Here is a 23,615-nt window from a genome sequence, read left to right as displayed (position 1 = left end):
GGTCGCAACAAAGGGTGTGTAGAGGACAGGAAATGTAATCTACAAAACAAAAAGGAAAACGATTGCTTTTTGTCCGGGAAAGAAGGAGGGAAGGGGGCGGCAGCGCATCTGGAGCACGCACGCGTAGTAGCGGCCACGGCCCATGTACACAGTCAAACTAGCCCTGTCAAAAAGAACTCGTTACTCCCGGGCCGCCGTTCTGGGTCCAACCTTGGCTACATACCGGGGGCCCTCCATCGGCCCCGGTGGTGCGCCCTGCCCCTCCTACAAGTAGGCGAGCCGGGTGTGTGGATGAGGGGAGGAAGAAGGGGGGAGGGGGGTGCAAAGATTGGCAGAAACAGAGAGGGCCGCGAGGGAACCTAATCAACTAGACGGGTTCCTGGTTGATTGATATGGAGGGCTGCACGCTTGCGTTGCAGCATTGTAGCATTGAGGCGGCTGGGAATGACGTCTCCTCCGGGAATGCCCAAGGGCTTTAGGGGGGGGAAGAGAGAGCGATTCGCCCTCCAGAGGTTCAAGACAGCTATCCACCTTTGCTCCCATCAACCGCAAAAGAGCCGCATTCTAAAACTGAGAAAACTCGAGAAGAATAGTGGTCGCTGGAGTTCACTTTGCATGGCTTCGGGGGGAAGCGAACCCTGGTTTGGAGGGGAGCCGGACCAAACGATGGCGGGGCGGTACGTCAGACTATTCAGATAGGGACCTTTTGTAAATGTGTGTGCGCGCGTGTGTGCTTTCAAAGGGGGGTTTGGCCTTTTTTTTTTTTTTTTTTTTTCCCCTTCCTTCCCTGTGCCTTTTTTAACTTCTCCTTTCTGTTTTGATACAAGCTACTGCAGCTACTACAGGCCGGCCTGAAGACCACACCACCACACCAGTGCGCTGGATCCATTCTTTGAACAGGGTTTAGTCCCATCGAACTGAAATCTATAAAGGATTTTGGTGGTGGCGCGGAAAGTGGGCGGAATAACTAGGGACAGAGGGGAGGGCAGAGAGAAGGAGAGAGAGGGAGAGAGAGGGAGAGGAGGAGAGGCAAGATGGAAAAGGCAAAAAGAAAAAAACAAAGAGCTAAGCCAAACGGGAGGCTTGCGAGTTCCTAGTTTCCGTCTTGTCTCTGAAAGGCGCCCGCGCGATCAGTTCGTCATCCCAGGCGCGCCATGGTGCTTCGGGACCTTAGATCAAACCACGGGCTCACTTGCCGATACCACCTGTTGTTACGTATCAGAGAAATCGAAACGGCCGCCTTTCCCAGTAACAATCCCTGTCATTCACGGTGGACTCTTTTTCAGGTCGCCAGGCATGTGAAGAAGGGGGGGGGGGGAGATGCTGGAGCCAGCTCTTGTCTCTCAGTGTCTTTCTCTATGCTCTTCCGACAAATTCGTAAGAGGAAGGTCGCCGGAGTGGGCACACACACCTAGAGGACCGAAAAAGCAAAAGAGCCCGCAGCAATCTCCTCTCCGGACGGGTGTTGGACCCGTCCAAACTGACTGGGTTTATAGCTAAGAATGCCCAAGCTTCCCTCCTACTACTTAGTAGTCTGCTAACTAAGTATCTGGGCCCCCTCTCTCTCTTCCCATGCCGCTCCTTGCCGTTCCTCCTGCAAATGCCCCTCCCCCTCCTCGCCCGGCACCGAGGCCTCGCGACTTTATCCTGGATCATCTTGTCCAAATCGGGCAAGTGTACCGGCCGGCTCCATGACGCCGCCAGAGGCAAAAAGAGAGAGAAAAAAAAAAAGAGAGAGAAAAAGTAAAGAAAGAAAGGCTCGTAATTCCAAAGGGAAAGGGGGAAAAAAAACGAGAGAAAATGTCCGCTTCGACTTGTCATCCCTTCCTTTTCTTTCAGAGAGCATATACATACGTGTTTGGGCGCCAGCAAGGTAGCAGCAGCTGGTTGCTGTAAAACCAAAAAAAAAAAAAAAAAAAAAAAAAAAAAAAAAACCTCTCCTGCTCAAAAGACATGCATGATAAAGCAGAGCAAGTCTGCACCCAAGACATGCGTGCCAAGTTTCGGTTGGTGCACAGTCATGCGCATCTCCCTCCCCTCCCTGATGATGCACAGGTGTCCCGAGATTGGCCTACCTGCCTACCTACCAGTACCACCTGCCCAGTATCCGTAGAAACAATTCAAATCATGCACGAATTGGGTAGCTAGGCCCTGGTCGCCCTGGAGGGGGCTAGAAGGGAGAGGGGGGGGGGGGGGGGTCGCCTTGTGAAGATGGAAGAGGAGGGGGGCCATGTTTGGTTCAATTTGGCCAGCCCATCCATCTGGCCGTCTCCGTCGCTTTGCACCGCCCCCTCAAATCCCCTCGCACATCTCTTTCTTTCTACTGGCGACGTTACTGGTACAGCCCGTCCCACGCGAGTGCCCACAGCTTCTCGGCGGACAAGGGTTTGACGGCGAAAGAAAGCGCCGGGCGACGGCAGCAGACGAGATGAACGAGATGACTTTGGAAGGACGGTTTACTTATTACAAGAGCCCAATCGAGCTCCCATCGGCCGGAGGTTTGGGACCGCCGTTGCGCCGCGCCTCCCTGCTACCAACCATCCTCCTCCTCCTCCTCCTCCTCCTCCTCCTTCTCTTTCTTCTTCTCTCCCCTCGCTCGTAGTTTCTCCGTTTCCGCTTGGATCGCCCAGTCCTGAATGTAGCCATGCACACAAGTGTATCCGTACAGGGGGGAGGGGGGGGGTCCGTGGTCCAACCGTTGATGCAATTTGCCCGTTATTATACCCCTCCGCTGAAGACGGCCCGATCCTCGCCTTCGTCGTTGTCGATGGCGTCGGCATTTGACCCCTGCATCCCTGTCTATTTGCGTGCTCCTCCGTTTACCCGCGTCTCAAAGAGACAATTGCCCTTCTCGAGTCAACACACGTTGAAATGCATGCATGCACGCGACTCTCCGCGGGCACCGTAGCGAAACAAAATTTCTGGCCACTCACGGACGCGCCTTTCACCGATATGGTCCCCGAAGCCGAAGCCTGACGAGCTTCTGCACCATCCGGTTTTTTGGTGTATTTTATAATAGCAAGGGCAGCGTTTTTTCTCCGCCTTCCTTGTCCAACGACTCTTGCCCTCCTCCTCCTCCGACTACTCCTCCTCTTCCGAATCCCAAGGCGCGCCACGAGCGGGCCGAAAGAGGATTTCAAGACTGTCAGGCTCTGGCGATGGGGGAGGGGGCCGCGGCAACTTTTCCAACTGGTACGGGGGTCCGGGATGGCGTTCCTCGCCGCCATTGCTGAAAAGAAGTTCATCCCGAAACGCCCGTTACTTGTGTGCGTTGGTAGGGCTGAACACAGCCGCACGCCAAAAACTCGGCTCCTCAGCCTTTGGCGTTTCTGACCTTGCGGCCATTGCCTCTTTCTGACCTTGACATCTTGGACAACCGGCTTTTGGGGCCCTAGCTGGCTGCATTGTCAGCGCAGGTACGGAGATGGGTTCCGAGCCCCCATTGGGACACCGTGTCTGACGTGCGAGCTAGCCTTGGTGCTTGAACCCTCAAAACGGTGGGCTTGAATTTTGTGCGCAAGTAGAGATGGAATGGAATGGCTGCCGATGAGATTTCCCGCGGCGAGTCTTGCACATGGTAATGTATGCCAGGGTTGGGACGATTTAGGGCCCGATGTCCTGCCAACATGGAGGGATCCGAACCTTCTCATGACGCCGTAGGTACAAAGGTGGTCGGACTCGTTTCCATCGTTGAATGTTGAATATAAAGATGAAATAATAGTCTGGATGAAATCACGAGACTATTAGCAAACGAGAGCTCGATCACATTATCATGATCATGACAGTAGAGTTGTGTGTTGCATGACAGGGATCCACTTACAACTTGGAGAAATTATGCCTGGATTGAGTTCCGCACCTTTCCAGGTATTTGTCTAATTATCGAGTAGGCTGCGAATGTCTCATACATTTTTCTCAATTTTTTTTGTATCAGAACTACAATATCTATCCCGTTGCCGAGTCTCCAAGACTCACAAGGATGCCGAACCAGTTATCAAACCCGTCGAGGTTCACTGCTGTGCGATGATCGCCGAAACTGCAGCGGGGTTATATGTGTAGCAGTCGGACGGTGGCTGCGAATATTTGAGACATGGTATGGTTGCAAGGTTTCTTTTCAAAGCAAGTCTCAACTGTATTTCGCTCGCCAGAGCATCGTGATTGTGATTAATGCATCAATTTGTCTAATCTAGTGCGGGGTGCCGTCGGCTGCTCCGAAAGTGACGCTTATAAGTTAGAGAATGCGGGGGAATATTTGTAATGTAACCATGTAAGTCGCTGTTTTGTCTATGAAGCTGGGTAAGCGAGATGGATTACCAGCATCGATTCCAAACCTAAACATGCCCATGAACTTGTCCGTAGGCAAATCTGAACGATATAATGATTGCGCGATGGGCATTTTCCAAAAGTATAAAGACTGCTTGCGGGCGACTGTCCAGCTATATACTCTGTTATAGTCCACCAAAGACTACATCAACGACTACTTACAGCGACGAGCTCGTCTACTCAACAACATCACAACGATATCATAGGAAATTATAGGCATTTCAAACAATCCTCACAAAGTGACAACACTCAAATTTTGCAATCCGTAAAAGAATACTCCTTACCAAGGTTTCTCAAATGTCTGCAAAACTCGTCACCGTCGTTGGCGCCACCGGACAGCAAGGTGCGGCTGTCGTCGCCGCTTTCAGCAACAACCCTGCCTACAGGATCCGCGGCCTCACGCGCAACGACCAAAGCGCCGCCGCCAGGAAGCTGGCCGCCGAGGGCGTCGAGGTGGTGCGGTTCGACATCAACGACGCCGGCTCCATCGCCGCCGCCTTTGAGGGCTCCAGCATCATCTACGCCGTGGCCGACTTTTGGAGCCTGTACCAGGAGCACGGCGCGCAGAAGGCCAAGGAGATCGAGACCGCCCACGGCGCGGCCATGGCCAGGGCCGCCGCCGCCGTCCCGACCCTGGAGCACTACATCTGGAGCACGCTGCCCAAGAGCGCGCCCGGCTACCCCGTCTACCACTTTGACTCCAAGCACGACGTCGACGCGGTCATCAAGGCGGACGCGGCGCTGCTGGCCAAGACGACCTTTCTGGTCGTCTGCTTCTACGCCAGCAACCTCCAGCTCGCCTGCATGCGGCCGTACTGGCTGGACGGCGTCGACAAGTACGTCCAGTTCGTCACGTACCCCGCCGACACGCCCATCCCGTTCGTTGGCGACGTGTCCAACATCACGCCCTTTGTGCGAGCCGTCGTCGAGCAGGCCGCCAAGACGCAGAACGGCGCCTACGTCGTCGCCGCCGTGGCGACCCTGACGGCCGAGGAGTGGCTCGCGCTGTGGGCCGCGGCGCGCGGCGGCGGCGCGCAGGTAGAGCTCGTCACCGTCTCAAAGGAGGACCACGAGCGCCTGTTCCCGCACCCCCGCTGGACGGAGGAGTGGGCGCTGATGATGGACTACTTCAAGTACGTGCCGGCGAGCCAGTGGCTCGACGAGGGCTCCAACATCCTCGACGCCGGCGCTTTGTCGGTCACACCCGCAGTCACGATGGAGCAGTGGGCAAAGACGTACAAGCTACCTGATGCTAGCCAGGTATCCATCTGAGTGGAAATCGAGACGAAATCGATGTTGTATTGCGTGAGCCCGGGCGTAGGGATTCTATAGTTTGTAGCATATATACTTTGATCTCACTGGCGTACGTTTCGGTTCGCGGATTGTGCTGCGCTATAGCGAGTGTTGCCATATCAAATCTGGCTCTCATTTAATGACGGTGAATAGATACATGTAGCCAAGAATAAATAATACACCCTGTTACCATACACGTATTGTATTACTCAACTAGTGCGCTTCTCGTGAATAGAGTGGTTCAAGTTTCAAATCCGTCCGTCTCGAGACTTTTAGGGTGACTCAAGTGTGTTCATGAGATGGTAGCACCGCAGAATTTGGCTGAATAAAAGGGCAGTAATAATACAAACCGTCTATCCTCATTTACTGAGAGCCACGAATAGCCTATTCTAGCTTCCTTTGCTCTGCGCTTTGGGCTCCCCAGCCACAATCTCAATTGCCGATTGCGGGGCTATCTAGATATATTTGGGATAAAAGTGCCGTGCCCAAATTGTCCAAAAATCCCCGACAAACCTAATTCAAAGTCCGCCGAGTGATAAAGATGGTTTCTCTGGGGTTTACGAATGCGACATTCCTACCGTTTGTATCGCTTGCGGCCCTTTTCTCAGCTGCGACAGCCGATGCATCCGTAGCTACAGTGTCTAGAGACAGCGCAGATCAATCACTGGGCGCGGCGAACCTGCCGTCTCAGGCTCAGGTGATTGACAGTGCCAAATTCGGCTCAATTCCCTCTGTTTCGCCTCCGGGTGAATACGATGGCAGAACCGTAAGCACTGATTGCCACCAGCCAATCAGGATGCTATTCTTCTTGGCTAATTGCTGTCATGTTAGGTTTGGGTGCCTCCAGGAACCTCGCGACAGGGGCTGAAAGACCGCCCATTTCTCGTCTTTGACCGCGACTTCCTCGACATCATTGGCAATGAGCCCAAGCTCACAATCATCGCCGAAACTAAAAAGGACCCCCTATTTCACGAGGCTGTTGTTTGGTACGTGTGCAAGGTCCTTGCCATGCAGACCGCCCACTTACTCACCCACGTTAGGATTCCAGAGACAGACGAAGTCTTTTTCGCTCAAAATGCCGGAAGCCCAGATGCCGGTACGGGCCTCAACAAGTCGTCTATCATACAGAAAGTCTCGGTGGCGGAAGCGCTGCAGATTGCGCACAGGAACAAGACCGGTCACGTCAAAGTTGAGACTGTCACCTCCGACCCTCCAGTGATCAATCCCAACGGTACGCCGCCATGTCTCGTAAGAGAATGTGTCGAAACGCTAAAGTATGAGGTGCAGGCGGGACCAACTACAAAGGAAATATCCTGTTTGCGGGTGAGGGCATGGGGAACAAGACGGCTTCCGCTCTGTATTCCGTCAATCCCTTGCCTCCCTACAATGCGACAATTCTCGTAAACAACTTTTTCGGTCGGCAGTTTAACTCTTTGAACGACATCGGAATCAATCCACGCAACTTGCACATTTACTTCACAGACCCCCTTTATGGATATTTCCAGGCCTTTCGACCACCGCCGGCTTTGCCTGTTCAGGTGTACAAGCTCAACCCAGACACGATGGCCATCACGGTAGTCGCCAGTGGATTTGACCAGGCCAATGGTACGCCAGTCTCCGTTTGCGCGTCCGGCTGCGGTTTCAACGTCTTTTGAGGGCATATACTTACTTCAGTAGGAATCACCTTCTCGCCTGACGGCGAATACGCATATGTCACTGACACCGGCGCCAATCACGGTTTCTTTGGCTATGACGCGTCTCGTCCTGCAACCATGTACGTGCAAGTTTCAAGTTTTGATGCATGCTGCGAGATGTCTATAGAATCATGCTAATCTTTGCCCCCTGCACATCCGGCAGCTACCGTTTTGATGTTGCACACGACGGCACGTTCGAGAATCGAAAGACATTTGCCTTTGCCGACAATGGAGTTCCCGACGGTAAGACTATCACACACCTCGATGGCGCGTCCATAAGCAAGCTCGCCGCGCTACAAGTAGATAAAAGAGCTGACCAGCACAAGGTGTTCACTGTGACAGCAAGGGCAACGTGTATGCCGGATGCGGGGATGGAATCCACGTTTGGAACCCGTCGGGCAAGCTCCTGGGTAAGATTTTCACTGATGGCACTGCGGCCAACTTTCAGTTTGTCGGAGACGGAAAGATGATTATTTGCGCCGAAACACGGCTCTATCTCGCCTTGTTTGCTGCCAAGGCCGCACCTATTCATTAGTTCGAGTACATTCTCAGGCTTGGAGTATTCGATGTAATATTTGGCTCTTGTATAAATGTTTTTGGCCCGTCATGTGAGCAGTGGGAGTAGTCTTACGCGGCGAGTTACATATACTCTACTCACAAAAATTGACCTCAATTCTACGAAGCGCGTAGCTGGGCACTGTAAGATCGTTTCCAGCCAATAATTCCAGGGCAACTACTGCGGTATACCCTTGATTAAAATATCACAGCATGACAGAAAGAAACTCCTCGGCTGCTTGTTGGTCACGCCTTCAGCGTGTTGTCAGTGGCTGTGATGACGTCACTAGTACGGGCCAAGCTCACGATAATGACCAGCATTGTAGTTGCACACAAGCAGAGGACCTGTCTCAGTTCCACTTCTCCGTTGACTTGGAGATTCTCTCAAGAATAACCCTCATTCAAAGCACAGCAGACGACTCATGAGACTATGCGTACGGACAGTGAGAGCTCGCTAGTACATGGCAGTCGCGCTAATAACGCGGCCACCCCACGAGCTCAAGCTGTCTCGGATAGCGCAACATCTACATTTAACCACACAGCCGTCATCGTGCAGGAGGATCCTACACAAACATGCTTGAACATGCACGCCATCTAATACCAAGCACGGCTGTTTTATTACGATGTGTTCGTCAAACTGGTACGCACGAGACACGGCATGGTCGGCTTGGCGCGAAAGCGTCCAGCCTCGGGCGACGCGGTCCAAGCACAACGCATCTTCGTTATAACACCAATAGATCAGCACCAAATGAATCGCCTCCTGGAGGCAACAGAGTTGTCGAGCGTGCAGTCCGTCTCTCAATGGCACCGCTGAACGGCAATGTGAAGATGCAGTGCACTCGGTGCGACCAGGGCGGCGCCGCAACGACAACCACGTTGAGCAAGGCCGAGGTTGCGAGCGAGTACGGCCTCAGCGCTCGGGACTTGCAAATCATCAATCTGCCGTCGCAGGGCTTCCCGCACATCCTCGTCCGCGAGTCAACCATTCTGTTCCACATCTTTGACCTGCGCCTCCTCATCCAGGCCGACAGGCTGCTGCTCCTCCACATTGACGGGCTGGCCGACACCACCATCTCGCACGTCTTCACGTACGACCTCCAGAACAAGCTCCGGGGCGAGCGCGCGCTCCACAAGCCGACGAGCGAGGCCTTTGAGCTGCGCGCCCTCGAGGCCGCCCTCGCCTCGGTCGCCGCCGGCCTCGAGGCCGAGTACCTGTTCGCGCGGGACGACGTCGGCGCGGCGCTGCGGGAGCTCGACGCGCAGATGGCGGACAAGGAGGAGGTCTCGGTGCACACGGGCCTGCGCGCGCTCCTCGACATGGCGCGCCGCCTCGCCGACATTGAGCAGCGCGCGCGGCTCGTGCGCGGCGCGCTCCAGGAGCTGCTGCGCGAGGACCGGGACATGGCGGACCTGTACCTCACCGACAAGCGCCGCGGCCGCCGGCACGCGGCCGACGACCACGACGAGGTCGAGTACCTGTTCGAGGCCTACTTTCGGGCCCACGACGCCGTGGTGCAGGAGGCGTCGGCGCTCATGGCCAACGTCCACCGCACGGCCGACACCGTGCGGTCCGTCCTGGCGAACCGCCGGAACCAGATCATGGTTCTCGAGACAAAGGTGGAGATTGCGATGCTGAGCATGGCGGCGGCAACGGTAGTGGCCGGCTGGTATGGCATGAACACAGTCAACTTTTTCGAAGAGAGCGTCTACGCGTTTGGTGTGATTGTGGCCAGCTCCATGCTGGGTGGTGGTGTAGTCTGGATGGTTCTACTGCGCAGGCTGCGGAATATCAGGCGCAAGAAAGCCTAGGATTATACAGGGCTTTGATAATGATGTTTTGGCTGGCTAATTGCATACAGTGACACCAAGACCGCTACCTGATGCCCATGTTAGTGGACATGATGGTGCAATTGATGAGATATATTAGGTTCTTGAATGCAGTATTTGTTTGCTATGCTTGTCTTTCGCCACATTAACTTCTTACTTCTGTTTTGTTCCCATTTGTTTGTCCTCAATCACATTCTGGCTGCAATTTGAATGTTGCTGTGGAAGCCTGATTGCGTGATCCAGCGCCGTAGGTAGTCCCCTATGTCTACCACGAAGCATGACCAGGCAGAGTATCAGTTTGCTACCCGTGAACCACGTTCCAGCAAAACTGTAGGCGCCGTTGGGTGTCCCAACAGAAATACCGACAGTACCATATGCTGAAGCTACCTCAAATATGATGTTGAAAACAGAATGGTTGATAGGATCAGCATCGAATTGGCTACTTTCGATAATCACAATCAAAAGGACAGCCAGCACCAGCCACCAGATATCCTTGGCCAACTGCCCGTGTATTTGTTGGTGGATAAAGCGCAGATGGCCCCCATATGTAGCAGGCGGGGGGGCTTCTTGTAATGATAAGAGTCTTGTATGACAGCTTGGCCGCTCTTCCTGGGCCCTGGCGTGAGTTTGTGATGCAGGCTGTCCATTGGGCGTGGTCGGCTGCAGATTACCTAGCCTTGCACGCCAAGAAGTCTGGTCTGACGACGCAGCCACTGGTGGATAGGCTTCATGCCCTGTGGCAAGGCTCTGTTTCTCGATGGGATGTGAGACAGCACTATCAAGTCCATGCAAGTCGGCCCGTGATGCGTCATGCGAGTCACTACCCACCACATCGCCAAGTGAATGTGTATACACACTGGACTGGCGCATTGTGATGACAACTGGATATACTGAAATGTACATCATGACGACGTATATAAACTGAACGCCAATAGATATCTGCGCAATTGGAACGACGTAGAATCCACCGGACCGAACGGCCAAAGCTTGAAATAGTCCGACCAAAATTCGAGGTCCGACAGGAATGCGTCCAATGACGGGGTTATTCAAGTTGAGCAGCTCGAAAAGTACCCAGTCAATGGTGTTGAGGCAGACCAGCATGAAAGAAAGCCACCATGTGGGACGCGACGGAAACAGGTTTGTGTAGACGCGGCGAGGGTCCTCGAGCAACACCTTGATGGCGAGCTTGGTATTTTGACACACGGCGGCTTCGGTAGTCAGATCCAGCAGCTTTAGGCTGAGCCAGAAGATTAACCGCAGGAAAATGGGATAGGCCGTGTTGCCGGCCAGGATCATCAAGCCCATGGTGATGAGGACAAAGTATGCCTCCTGAAAGGGCATCATGTTGGCGTCGAGGAGCGACATGCCGGAATTGTTGAATGCGGAAACGCCGTTGAAGACCCCCAACCACCAGGGGTTGATGCCGTTTGCAAGCGCGGTGCCGGGCATGTGGTGATACATCCACGCACCCAGGCCGAGGCAGCCCAGCAGTTGCCACAGGAGGAAATAGAGTGGCACGACAATGGAGAGCAGTTCGAGTGCACGATACTCGCAGCCACAGACAGGCTCGCTCTTCGTACCATAGAGGCCGTCCTCTTCGCTATTGGGGCGTGATGGCTCTTGTTGCAAGGAGCAGGGGCGGCCGCACGCCGCCCGAGACTGTGTCGTATCCGAGTCGACCGCACCGGGAGCGGAGCGATGCCAGAGAGGTGTGTGATGGGGGCATGGGGGGGTTCCATGCCGCTCCGAACCACTACTGCTTCGTTCTCGGACAGCGCCTTGGTCAGGCGCGACGACACGCAAGAGGTCCTCGCGCGCGGGACAGGCGGCCACGACGAGACGCTGCGACGCGCGGACCAGCCGGCGACGAAAGACGTGCTTGCGCGCCACGACGGTCCAGATGGACACCCAGATGGTGCCGCCCAACATGATGAGCAGGAACAGGATCGTCTGCTGCCAGCCGGTCATGGCGCTGAGGTTGACCGTGTTGAGGCCGGCCTCGGTCATGGCCGACACGACGACGAAGAGGCTGTCGACGTAGCTGATGCTGCCGCGCGGGCTGGACGACGCCCAGAAGACGACGGAGCCGAGCAGGCACACGACGACAAAGTAGGCATAGTGGATCGTGATAAAGTTGACGGCGGGCCGGCGCCGCCGCCGGCTCCGCCTGCTCGTCGAGTGCAGCGATGCTAGCGTCCCCATGGATCCCGAGCCCGCCAAGCCCTCTCGAGGCTGTGATCTGACAAGTGCGCTGGATCGCCACCTACTGGTACTCGCAAGGGGGGGAATGAGCCGGGGATTACTTTGATCTTGTTAGCGTCCATGGCAACTAGCGGGTTTATAAGGGGGACGATCTTGTGGCTTATTGTTAGGGCTGCGGCTTTCGCCTCGCCCCCTGTTGACTGTTGGGAAACTAGCGGGACTTGTAGTGCGAATGTCTCAGATGCATGGGATGGGATGTACAGATATGCCTTTGACGGTCTCCGACTATAGGAATACTTCATGCACGTCCAGTGCATATATTGAAGGTATATATTCATCATATATTACTCGTTGCTTCACACCTTTAACCCTCATCTTATAGGTTCGTCAATATTTGAATATCGAACATGCGTCTAGATCATCTAAAACGGGTACTCACATGGTACCATTCCACACAAGGAAATCTAAGCAAACAAGTATTGGCAGCCGCATCCCCAGACATGTCGAGTCACGTCGTTCATGCTTGCAGCGCGGCGTCGTCCCGTGCCGCGCCGCTGCCCTTCTTCCATGAGTCCATGTGATCACCCCGTAACTTGGCAACGCTCTCGTCACCGGCTGCGCCCCAACCGCCGCCGCCGGGCGTGTTGATGATGATGCGGTCGCCCGCGGCCATGGATGCCGAGTTCTTCGCGCCAATGTTGATGTAGCGTTCCTCGTACTCCACCCCTCCTCGGGCCTTCTTCTCCTCTTGCTCCTTTGCCGTCTCGCCCTGCACCGACCGCATTGAGCGCTGCCAGTCTGCCTTTTCTACCCGGCGCACCCACAGGTTCAGACCGCACTGGCCGTCCTCGCCACCCTTGAGGCCGTACGGCCGGTACACGCGGCGCTCGCTGAGGATGGACACCTGCAATGGGATACGGAACTCAATGTCGCGGACCACGCCGTCGCCCCCATTATGCTGTCCCTTGCCACCGGAGCCTTTGCGGATGGAGAACTCGCGCAGCAGCACGGGATAACGGCGCTCGAAAATCTCCGAGTCTGTGATGCGCGTGTTCGTCATGTGAACGTGCACGCCACTGGTGCCAACCCAGTCGGGACCGGCGCCGCTGCCACCCGCAATAGTCTCGTAGTAACCAAACCCTCGGACAGCACTTTGGCCGGTGACATTGCCTCCAAATCCGAATGTGAGGTTGTTGCAGCAGCCCTGCGACGCGGCGCAGGCTTCAAAAGCTTTGAGTACAACGTCAGTTATGCGCTGGCTGGTGAGCACGTTGCCGCCGACGACGGCAGCACCGGGTGAGGGCGATAGTAGCGACTTCGGTGGGATCTTGACATTTATGGGACGTAGGCAGCCTTGGTTCAGAGGGATTTCCTGAGACACCAGGCATCGCAGACAATAGATGATGGCGCTGTAGGTGATGGCTTCGGGGGCATTGACGTTCCCGTAGACCTGGGGGCCGGTGCCAGTAAAATCAAACTCGGCCTCGCCCTGTTCGGGATCAATCTTGACTTTAAGCTGTATTGGGGAGCCGTCATCCATAAAGTCCAGTGCGGAGAGATCGCGGCCTTCAAATCGCTTGTAAACATCCTTTAGCAGATTACGTACGCACATCTCGGCGTTTTTTTGGATGTTGATCATGTAGAATTGAACAGTATCTTCACCATACTCCTCAATTAGACTCTCGATCAGGGAGATGCCTTTCTTGTTTGCAGAGACTTGGGCGCGCATGTCACTGATATTGTCCGCGAGACAGCGAGTACCACTGCATCCAGGGTACTGCGCTGGCCCGTCATATAGAATCTCCGTGATGCGTTTCTCGTCAAACTTGCCCTTGCTAACGATTTTTTCGCTCTTGAAAACAGCGCCCTCCTGGTAAAGCTCACGAGAGTTGGGAGGCATGCTTCCAGCTGTGATGCCACCAATATCAGCGTGATGGGCACGCGACGCGGCATAGAACAGGATACGGGTCCCGCTCTCGTCAAACGCAGGCATGACAAGAGTAATGTCAGGCAAGTGTGTGCCTCCATATGATGGATCGTTTGAAGCAATAACATCGCCCTTCTCCAGTCGGCCCTTCCAAATCTCGGCCTGGCGGCGGACACAGGTAGACATTGATCCCAAGTGAACGGGCAGATGAGGCGCGTTGGCTACCAAACCACCTTGGTCATCAAAAATTGCGCAGGAAAAATCCAACCGCTCCTTGACGTTGGTACTGACGCTGGTCTTCTGTAAAGCACGTCCCATTTGCTCAGCAATAGCCATGAAACGGTGGCCAAAGATACTCAGCATAATGGGATCAACCTCGCGCTCGGTTGATTTTTGAGTTTCATCTTTGGCGCCCTCCTTCTCTAGGTCGAGGATAACATGCGTACCAGTAATGAGAGCCTTTGTCCTAGGCGTAACCACGATTGTCTGAGTGCCGTCGGCAAGCATGGCAGGACCGGGAACGACATCGCCAATAGCAAGGTTCTCAAGTTTATAGATTGGTGTTTGGGCGCGCCCGCCTTCAAAGTACACCTGTTGTGTACTATGGCATTTCGAATCTGTTACGTCTTGGCGTTTGATAGTCTTGAGCTGCTCATCAACGGTATTCTCCTTGTTACGGAAACTTTTGCCGATACCGCGAACTCGTACATCATCCACAATGATGTCTCGTTCATCTAGAGTGAAGCCAAACTCATATCGATGCTGCTTAATGAACGCTTGGCCAAACTGCCAGTCCTTGGCGTTGAATGATTCCTTGGCCTCGGCCTCGGTGGGCTTGACAATCATCAGAGCAGATTCGGTACCACGATAGCGCATGTTGAGATACTCTTCGAAAACGATCTCGCCAGCGTCGAACCCCTGTTCTATGAGAGCACCGCTGGATTTTTCCTTGAGTTTCTCCATCTTGGCCTGTAACTCCGCCACGACATCACCACCGTCGACCCAGATTGCGGATTCTGGCTCTTGTCTTTCATCCACGACGTCTGCAAGAGCCATGCCATAGGCAGACAGCACCGAAGAGTATCTGTGGACGAGAATTTGGCTGATTCCCAGAGACTCGGCAATGGCAACGGCGTGCTGACCGCCCGCACCGCCAAACGTGGCGAGTCTGTGCTTGGACGAGTCATGACCCTTGGCTTCCGTGATGGACCTGATGGGGCGGGTCATTGCCTCGTTAGCAACAGTCAGGAATCCGTAGGCAACCTCGTCCGCAGTCATGTTCTTGCCAGTCTCACGATTCACCTGGTCAGCAAGCTCCTGGAGAACCGCGCGGCTGGCTTCAACATCCAAACCCTCGTCTTCGTTTTTGCCGAAGATCTTGGGAAAGAATTCGGGAAGCAGGCGACCGAGGTACAGATTTGCATCCGTCACAGTCGCAGGACCGCCCTTGCGATAGCAGGCAGGCCCGGGGTGGGCACCAGCTGATTCGGGGCCGACAACGAACAAGCCGTTGCGGAAGAAGAGTCGCGAGCCACCGCCGGCAGCGACGGTGTTGATGTCCAATTGAGGTGATTGAATAGTGACGCCTGCGGTTGTTGTCTCGAAAACGTGCTCATATCTTCCCTCTCCATAACGAGATACATCAGTACTGGTGCCACCCATGTCAAAGCCAATGACTGGTGTTTTGGTATTTTCATCATACGATGTAATGGCGTAACCGACAACACCACCGGCAGGGCCAGACAGGATGGCCTTGAGACCGGTGAATTTGTCAACATCGACCAGACCACCATCGCTTTGCATAAATTCGCATCGAGCACCCCTCGGACCGCTCGTCTCCTGGACACTGCGAGTGCCGAGACCGCCAGCGAAGCCAGACTGAAAGCCATCGATGTACTTTTTGATGGTGGGAGTGAGATAAGCGTCGGCACAGACCGATGTAGCGCGCGGGACAAGCTTGATCATGGGCATCAGTTCATGGCTGAGAGATATGTGAGTGAAGCCAACTTGTCTGGCAATCTGGCCAATGACGGCCTCGTGGTCGGGAAATGTGTAGCCATGCATCAAGCACACGGCGATACTCCGGATACCCTGTCGGTGTACTTGTTCCAGTTGCGTCTTGATCTCCTCATGGTTGGGCCGGCGCATCACCCGAACCGTCTCGCCTGACAGGCCGCGAACGAGCTCCGCGTCCCGAGCGGCGTCAGTGCCTGCCACTGTGTCGGCTTCTGTGAGGGTTCTCTCCGGGTCCTCGGCGTAGTCTTCCAGCGTGACTCGCTCATCCACCTCGACCACTTGTTCGTACAAAACATCCGGCTTCCGGATGGCCAGGTCAAAGATTCTCGGTCTGGACTGGTTACCGATTGTGAGGCAGTCCTTGAAGCCCTTTGTAACAATCAGGGCAATGCGTTCGCCCTTGCGCTCCAACAGCGCATTGGTGGCGACGGTTGTGCCCATGCGGATAGAGTCGATCTGGGACGTATCCAGCGCTTCTCCGCGAGGGATCTCACGGCCGGTGAAGTGGCTCATGATGCGGCGGATGCCCTCTAGAGGGGCGTCGTTGTAGTTTGCGGGATCCTCGGAGAGGAGCTTGATGATGATTTCCTCGCCATTGTGCTCGCCGACGCAGTCCGTAAAAGTACCACCACGGTCAATGGCAATACGGATCCCGCGAGTTCTGGATGCTTGTGCCATCTTGGATGCTTTTGGCCAGCTTCCAGAGGTGAGTTGCGGCACTGAGAGGGACGAAGGCGCGGGAGGGGCAGAGAGATAGGTGCGCGCTGGAGCAGCCCCACCAAAGACTCGGTTTTTTTTTCGAGAGTCCGGAGATGCTAGGCGAGTCTTGTCAATGTTTGCAAGACTGAAAGATCAAGGTTGAAACGATAGGATCTTGCCTCGGATAGTTTGATGCTATTTCCCGTCGTCGAGCTCGTGGTAGGTGGTAATCGAATTGAAGCGTCGGCGGGGTTCCACCTCCGAGAGTCCACCATCTGCGGCTCCGCCTCCGCTGGTTGGAGTTGCTATTATACTCTATTTTACCGCAGTGCGGAGTAGTGTAAGTTAAGCATGCTGACAAACAATAATTTCTCGGTTGTTTTGATATGAGAAAGGGACCAATCCTGACGCGGGTTTCTATTTCTCATAGCTGTGGGACAGGACCAGCGCCGCTGCGTAGGTGCTGCTACCTTTCAATAGACGGAGTTTTGCAGCAACTTCTCGTGGGTCTTACTACACGATGTATGCATCGAGTTTTTGGCCAGATAGAAGGTACGAACATAAGCTAGAGGCAATAAGAAGCATAAAAATGGCACACCACCATGTGTGCTATTTCTGGACGCTTTCATTTTCTCGGCAAAGTCCCTCCCTTGCAGACTGTTGCGCTCGAGCTACCCTGTACGCCGGCGAGACGGAAATTGCCAATGTCTTTGCTGAGGCAGAATGCGTCGCCACCGTTTTGCAATAGTCATTGTTTGATGCAAAATGGGTTTGGTATTTACGTCAGAACAGATTTCAAGTGAAGAGAATAGGCCATGTTTGCCTCAGCTAGCTTCTAGCTTAAAGCCACAGCATCTATACGTGACCTGTATGTACCAATCTTTGAAGCGACTTCTAAAGAACGCGCGCACAAACTTTGACTTGGTCCAGTTTAAAAGATGCTGTAGTGCATAACATAGAGGTCGCCATACTACGAGGCTGTACATCTCAAGGTACGCTGGAACTGCCCGCAAGGATTGAACATGTCTTCATGGGAGAGAGATGCAGCAGCTGTAACTTGGATGCACACACAGCACTTTGGACACTCGACAGGTCGTCACCAAATCTTGCAAAGCCGCCATACTTATTACACGCCGGCGTGGTTTCACCTTTCGAATGCCGAGTGTGTCCGGATTACCGCTTCCGGTATCCGCAGTTGACTCAGTAGTAGAGCGCCAGAACGTACGGAGTGCCTCGTACAAATAACGGACTAGGCGTGCAGGGATCACTTACTATACTGAAGATTTTGTGTTCGTTTAGTCCGTGTCTGCCAAACCACGTCCGCCAGCATCAAAAATCAGTTCGTTGCCAAAGTCATCCCTTGAAGGTCGGATACAAGCACCCGTCATGAGATGAAGGCATTATTGGGTCATGGCAGGGCATGCTTAATACTCGTATTATTATTACCAACTCGACTGCGATATCACGACGTCACCAAGACGCCCCCCAGCGCTAAAGTGACACACTCGGCACCACAGCCGATGCAGCCAAAACCGGACCTGGGCTGGGCCCAAAACTGTAAATCAATATAACGACATCCACGAGAGAATTCCGGCAGCGTTGACCGACCCATACCTCCAGCATCACATCAGCCACACACCATCAGGTCATGGTCGTCGTGCCACAGAAAACGCTGTGCGAAAAACCACTTGCCGACACGGCGACAACCCCAAAGATGGGCGTCGCAGCGTGGCTGGGGTGGGACGGCCGACCAGGTTTCGCAATGTCATGACCTCATCCAAAGCCCCGTGGCCATGTATATCCCACAGTGGCGCCACAGAGCGCCGCCACAGGCCCTGCTTAATATAGGTTGCTCTGGAGTTTGCTTGGTTGATACCCAAGCCTCCATCGCCACGCAAGCATGGGGCTGCTGGCATCTCGTCCCTCGACGGCGAACCCTCAAACTTGATCATGGCCGTTGTACGGGCGGCCCCTTGCCAAGGAAGCTGCGTCATGGGACTCGGTTCCCTGCGAGTAGGAAAGAAAAGGAAACATGACAAGAGATGCGTGTGCAATATCGACCCCAGCCAAGACTGCAAACACCAAAGGACAAAAAAAAGATAAATGCTGGTGTTTCCCTGCCCCCAAGTTCTACAGTTGCAGCCAAATTAGATACCCCTTCGCATCCAAGTCCTTTTGACCAGTTTTATTTTAATACCCAATACCCTTTCGCTCTTGTCCATAATATTCCGTCACCCACACCATAACAATGGCTCTTGACCGCCTCGTTAGCCTGATCCTCCGCGGCGCAGAGCTTGTCTTTGCGGCCATCGTCGCCGGTGTCAATGGCCAATACCTTCACCACAACAGGGGCACTCACGGCTCCCAGTGGCGCTTCATCTACACCGAGGTCGTCGCGGCCCTGGGCATATTCTTTGCACTGATTTGGCTCATCCCCTTCTCGAGCACCTTTACCCACTGGCCCATCGACATCATTCTCAGCATTCTCTTCTGGATCGCGTTTGGCGTTCTTGTCAACGTAAGCTTCATTCGCTAATAATCTAATGTATATTTCAAAATGCTGACTTTGATTCTCGCCATAGCTTGTCGGCAGCAGCTGCGGTCACGTCTTCAACTGGAACAACGTCCACCCGATCCACGGCGACCAGTGCGGCAAGTTCAAGGCGACCATTGCCTTTTCTTTCCTGTGCGCTATCCTGTTCCTCGCCTCTGCCTTGATCGGCCTACTCTGGACCCGGAAGCGTGAGCCCAGGGCCCACCACAGCGGCGAGGTCGTCCACAGCCGGCGCTGGTACCGCCGCGGAAACCGCTGTAGCGTCGTCTAAGCAGCGTCGGCACTCGCACCGAAAAAGAAACATCGTACGGATACACGTCCTGTTTCGCAACTACCGCATACAGGATAACGTGCGATGAGATGCTTTGCATCTGACGCCTACTTTACGATTTGCCTTAAACTGATTCATGATACCATAAAACTTGGACAACTTTCAGTCAGCGCAGCGAATTTCGCTAAGAACATGAGGGATGATGGGTGATGGGTGATGGGTGATGGGTGATGGAATACCTGGAATTGCTTTTTCGTTTCATTAGTAATTTTTGCTATAGTTCAGTTCAATGGCTGTGCTTTCTAATTAAATTATTCTGTTGTTTCCATTATGGGTACGATACGAGTTGAATGAACGTTGACCTAGCAGCCATACTCTCAGAAGCTACTGCCAGCCTGCTGCTGGCTGCGTGATCATTAAAAAGACTTGCGCAAATTGCTTGGTGAGGCCCGATGACTTTGCGACTGTACACGGACAATGTTGACGAAAGGTTCTGGCTCCTTGAAAACTGACGTATCAGTCATTGACTTTTCTATTCCGCGGCCTGCGACGTGCATTGACTTTTATGCACAGGTTCATTCTCAGAACCCACACTTTGCTAGGTTATGAATGACTCCAATGGATATACGGATTTGGTGCACAAGTTTACGTCTGGACCCTTGTTTCTTGCACATTCTTTCGTGTGTACGGAGTATATTCTTTCTATATCCTGCCCCGTCTCCATTTGTTTTCATTTCAGAGTGCAAAGTGCATTGAGAGCATCACTGGTTTGCTGGACGCTCCTCAAGTGAACTTTTCGTCAAGTGTAAGTATTCTGCAGCTCTCGGAGAGTACTGGCTGGTCAGTAGAAAGTCGTGTTGTAAGACGGGTCGTGTATGCAGGCTCGCTAGATATCTGCAGAACCAGGTCTTTTCCCCTCTCTGCTCCAGCGCATCCTGCAATACGACAGGTAATCAAGTGTCCATGTTCTGGAACCAAATCAAGAGCGTCTATCCACAGAATTGAAATGAGCGACGTAAGAAAAAAAGAATACCCAGTAATACTGATGACTTGGTGGGACCGACAGCAACGTAGCACTAGGCAAGCTACCAGTACCAGCTTTTAGGCGAACCCCTCCCCAGAGCTTGTTTCTATGCCAAGTTTGCTACTTACTCAGCAGACAAGATTTCCCAAGACATGAGAACGGCGTCGTGATCGAGATCTTTAGCTGAAAATCCATGCGATAACGTGGCCAGCACCTCATCCTCGTCCACTTGGCGCCACACATGCCAGGGAAGCGTGCGACGATCGCCGACGGAAACCCGTCACTATCCCGTAACAAGTTACGAGGACTGAGCCACAGCAGAGGGCAGGAAGTCGGTGGTCGGCAGCCGGATCAGCAGGTTGAATTTGGCATCAGGACGCGTCTACATACATACCAGAAGCAAGGCTCCTCCGCCGAAAAATAAAAATAAAAATGGTGACGCCACCACAGCCACAGCCACAGTCGTGGTCAGTTGATCCTTACGGAGCTGCAGCAATGCTGCGTATGTTTTGCGTCATCTTCCCCGGCATGGTGGTCCTCTTTTTTCTCTTGCTCTTGATTCGGTGTTCTGCAGCTCAAACTAGCAGCTCAGAGGTAACGCTCGTTTGCCTGGGCTGCAAGGCCATCCGAAGCCACGAACTAACTACTGGATGGACTCTGGTCTTCCCTTACTTTACCCCACCATCTTGAAACCGTTCAGCCAAACGGCGGCCAAGGACTGCATTCTTGCTTTGAGCTATGGTCGCTTGGGGTAGCTCCCAACGCTCTTGCTCATCTATAGTGAAATTCACGTCAGTATGACGCCGCAAGCTTGCTGACCTCTCTCTGCCCACTCCTCTTCACTCCTCTTCACTCCTCTTCCTGCTCTGTGTGGCTGCTGTGGCTGCCCGCTCTGGGGCGGCAAAGAGCCGGCGACATCTATGACGATGGCCAAAGTGTATTCTGGATGATCACTGGCTAGGCAGGCCCCGTTTCATTCAGTTTCTGTGACAGATGAGCTGAAGTTATTGCCTTGATATTGACAGAGGCGTACAAAACAGGTCGACGATGAGTTCATCCAATTCGTCTATAAAGAAGACTGCATCGCCGGCCTCAATATCTCGATTTCTCTTCATCTCATCACAATCACATTCATCCAACTCTGATACCCCATCTCAAAAGCCTACAAGCAACTATACAAATCCATTCTTCCCATCAAAACCCATCCCCACACTCAGACACTTCCATCTACAGCCATCATGTCTTCCATCGTCAACAAAGTCAAGGAGGTTCTGCACTCCGACAAGGACAACAAGCAGACCACCACTCACGACACCACCACTGGCACTCACAACTCCCGCCTAAACGAGCCCCGTGTTGATGCTCAGCACGATACCCGCACATCTGCCCTGCACTCGGGAACTACTGGCAACACTGGTTACTCCACCAGCGACAACTACGCTACCGGTGCTGCTGGTGCTACCGGCAGCCATGCTACCGGCCCGGCTTCCGGCACCGCTGGCCCTCACTCCTCCAACATCGCCAACAAGGCCGACCCTCGCGTTGACTCCGACCTAGACAGCCACAACCGCGCTGGTGGTGTTGGCGGTGGTGTTGGCGGTGGTGTTGTTGGCGGTGATGCCACACACAGCCGTGCCACCGGCCCTGCTTCCAGCACTGCTGGCCCTCACTCTTCCAACATCGCCAACAAGGCCGACCCTCGCATCGACTCTGACCTTGACAGCCGCAACCGTGTTGGTGCTGCTGGCGCCACGCACAGCCACGCCACTGGCCCTGCTTCCAGCACTGCCGGCCCTCACTCTTCCAACGTTGCCAACAAGGCCGATCCCCGTGTCGACTCTGACCTTGACAGCCGCAACCGTGTCGGTGGTACCGGCGCTACTTCCACCTACGCCACCGGCCCTGCTTCCAACACTGCCGGCCCTCACTCCTCCAACCTCGCCAACAAGGCCGACCCTCGTGTCGACTCCGACCTGGACAGCCACAACCGCACCGGCACCCTCGGCAGCGGCCCCGGCCCGGCCTCCAACACTGCCGGCCCTCACTCTTCCAACCTCGCCAACAAGGCTGACCCCCGCGTCGACTCTGACCTAGACGGCCGCACCGGCTACAACACCCGCAGCTCTGCTGCCGCTGCTGGCGCCGCCGGCGCCACTGGCGGTGCCGTCGGCAGCCACGCCGTCCACGGACAGCAGTACAACACCACCACCGGAGCTGGCAACACCATCGGCAGCACTGGCACCCACGGCGCTTCTGACCCCCTCCACACCCACGGTGCTGCTGGCACTCACAACACCCATGGCATCTCCGGCACTACTGGCCACACCGGCCCCCACGGAACTGGTGTCACTGGCACTCACGGAACCACTGGCCTTACCGGCAGCCACGGCACCACCGGCACTCACAACACCACTGGCCTTACCGGCAGCCACGGCACCACCGGCACTCACAACACTACTGGCCTCACCGGCAGCCACGGTACTACCGGCACTCACAACACCACTGGCCTCACCGGCACTCACGGTACTACTGGCACTCACAACACCACTGGCCACCACAACACTTCTGGTGTCACTGGTACTCACGGAACCACTGGTCACCACGGCACTACGGGCTCTAGCGCTGTTGGCGGCGCCGGCGGCCTCAACACCGCCCCCGGACCTGCTCCCAACACTGCCGGCCCGCACAAGTCCGACATGCTCAACAAGATCGATCCCCGCGTCGACAGCGACCTCGACGGTAGCAAGACCGTCGGCGGCAACAACACGTACGCCCGCTCCTAAAAAAAAAAACCGTCTTGCAAGCACAGCACGGATATGACCGAGGAGCATACTTACTGACATTGGACAACTTTTTTAAAGAGTCGATACCACCAGAAAGGATCCTACGGATGCCGCGCAAGTCCCTCCCTCCGTTCTTCAGAAGCACATTGGCGCACCGACCATCCACCACGACGACGCTTCCCACGACCGTGAGCGCCGCCACAGCGTCACCCACCGTGAGACACACACCGGTCTGTAAAGACAATTCGAGATGATGAACAGCGATGATTTTTGTTACGAGTCTTTCTACTTTAGCTTTTTATGATGTATCTTTTAATACAAGTACGAAATATTCAAGTTATCAATTCCTCATTGTTTACAACCTTGCATTAAATGTCATTGTGGAGATGGATTCAGGCGAGCGAAACATCAACATACTAATTCAACGTTGGCCGACTGACTTTGCATTGT

The 23,615-nt window shown here is 54.3% G+C and overlaps 7 protein-coding genes across 7 annotated transcripts; 5 read left to right on the top strand and 2 right to left on the bottom strand.

The window, feature by feature from the left end:
* Nucleotides 1–4,617: 4,617 nt before the first annotated feature.
* Nucleotides 4,618–5,592, top strand: V2A60_001778 (uncharacterized protein; the record flags this gene model as incomplete). Its single annotated transcript, XM_083253135.1, has 1 exon — nt 4,618–5,592. One exon carries the CDS (start codon nt 4,618–4,620, stop codon nt 5,590–5,592), a length of 975 nt encoding a protein of 324 aa, XP_083109261.1.
* A 562-nt stretch (nt 5,593–6,154) lies between these two features.
* V2A60_001777 (SMP-30/gluconolactonase/LRE family protein) lies at nt 6,155–7,842 on the top strand (the record flags this gene model as incomplete). The annotated part of the gene is made up of 7 exons (XM_083253134.1): nt 6,155–6,379; nt 6,445–6,599; nt 6,654–6,844; nt 6,901–7,218; nt 7,291–7,387; nt 7,471–7,550; nt 7,634–7,842. The coding sequence occupies 7 exons, from the start codon at nt 6,155–6,157 to the stop codon at nt 7,840–7,842; spliced, it is 1,275 nt and encodes a 424-aa protein (XP_083109260.1).
* An 821-nt stretch (nt 7,843–8,663) lies between these two features.
* Nucleotides 8,664–9,671, top strand: V2A60_001776 (CorA family magnesium transporter; the record flags this gene model as incomplete). The annotated part of the gene is made up of 1 exon (XM_083253133.1): nt 8,664–9,671. The coding sequence occupies one exon, from the start codon at nt 8,664–8,666 to the stop codon at nt 9,669–9,671; it is 1,008 nt and encodes a 335-aa protein (XP_083109259.1).
* A 64-nt stretch (nt 9,672–9,735) lies between these two features.
* Nucleotides 9,736–11,891, bottom strand: V2A60_001775 (cation transport protein-domain-containing protein; the record flags this gene model as incomplete). Its single annotated transcript, XM_083253132.1, has 2 exons — nt 9,736–9,739; nt 10,591–11,891. 2 exons carry the CDS (start codon nt 11,889–11,891, stop codon nt 9,736–9,738), a joined length of 1,305 nt encoding a protein of 434 aa, XP_083109258.1.
* A 517-nt stretch (nt 11,892–12,408) lies between these two features.
* On the bottom strand, nt 12,409–16,512 carry V2A60_001774 (5-oxoprolinase; the record flags this gene model as incomplete). Its single annotated transcript, XM_083253131.1, has 1 exon — nt 12,409–16,512. One exon carries the CDS (start codon nt 16,510–16,512, stop codon nt 12,409–12,411), a length of 4,104 nt encoding a protein of 1,367 aa, XP_083109257.1.
* A 2,269-nt stretch (nt 16,513–18,781) lies between these two features.
* On the top strand, nt 18,782–19,358 carry V2A60_001773 (MARVEL domain-containing protein; the record flags this gene model as incomplete). The annotated part of the gene is made up of 2 exons (XM_083253130.1): nt 18,782–19,051; nt 19,116–19,358. 2 exons carry the CDS (start codon nt 18,782–18,784, stop codon nt 19,356–19,358), a joined length of 513 nt encoding a protein of 170 aa, XP_083109256.1.
* A 2,262-nt stretch (nt 19,359–21,620) lies between these two features.
* Nucleotides 21,621–23,403, top strand: V2A60_001772 (uncharacterized protein; the record flags this gene model as incomplete). Its single annotated transcript, XM_083253129.1, has 2 exons — nt 21,621–23,149; nt 23,244–23,403. 2 exons carry the CDS (start codon nt 21,621–21,623, stop codon nt 23,401–23,403), a joined length of 1,689 nt encoding a protein of 562 aa, XP_083109255.1.
* Nucleotides 23,404–23,615: the final 212 nt, after the last annotated feature.

Source organism: Cordyceps javanica, chromosome 1 (assembly GCF_051103115.1).
Source record: "Cordyceps javanica chromosome 1, complete sequence".
Classification (NCBI taxonomy): Eukaryota; Fungi; Ascomycota; class Sordariomycetes; order Hypocreales; family Cordycipitaceae; genus Cordyceps; species Cordyceps javanica.
The sequence above is the reverse complement of the archived record's forward strand: the minus strand, read 5'-3'. Positions and strand labels throughout refer to the sequence as shown.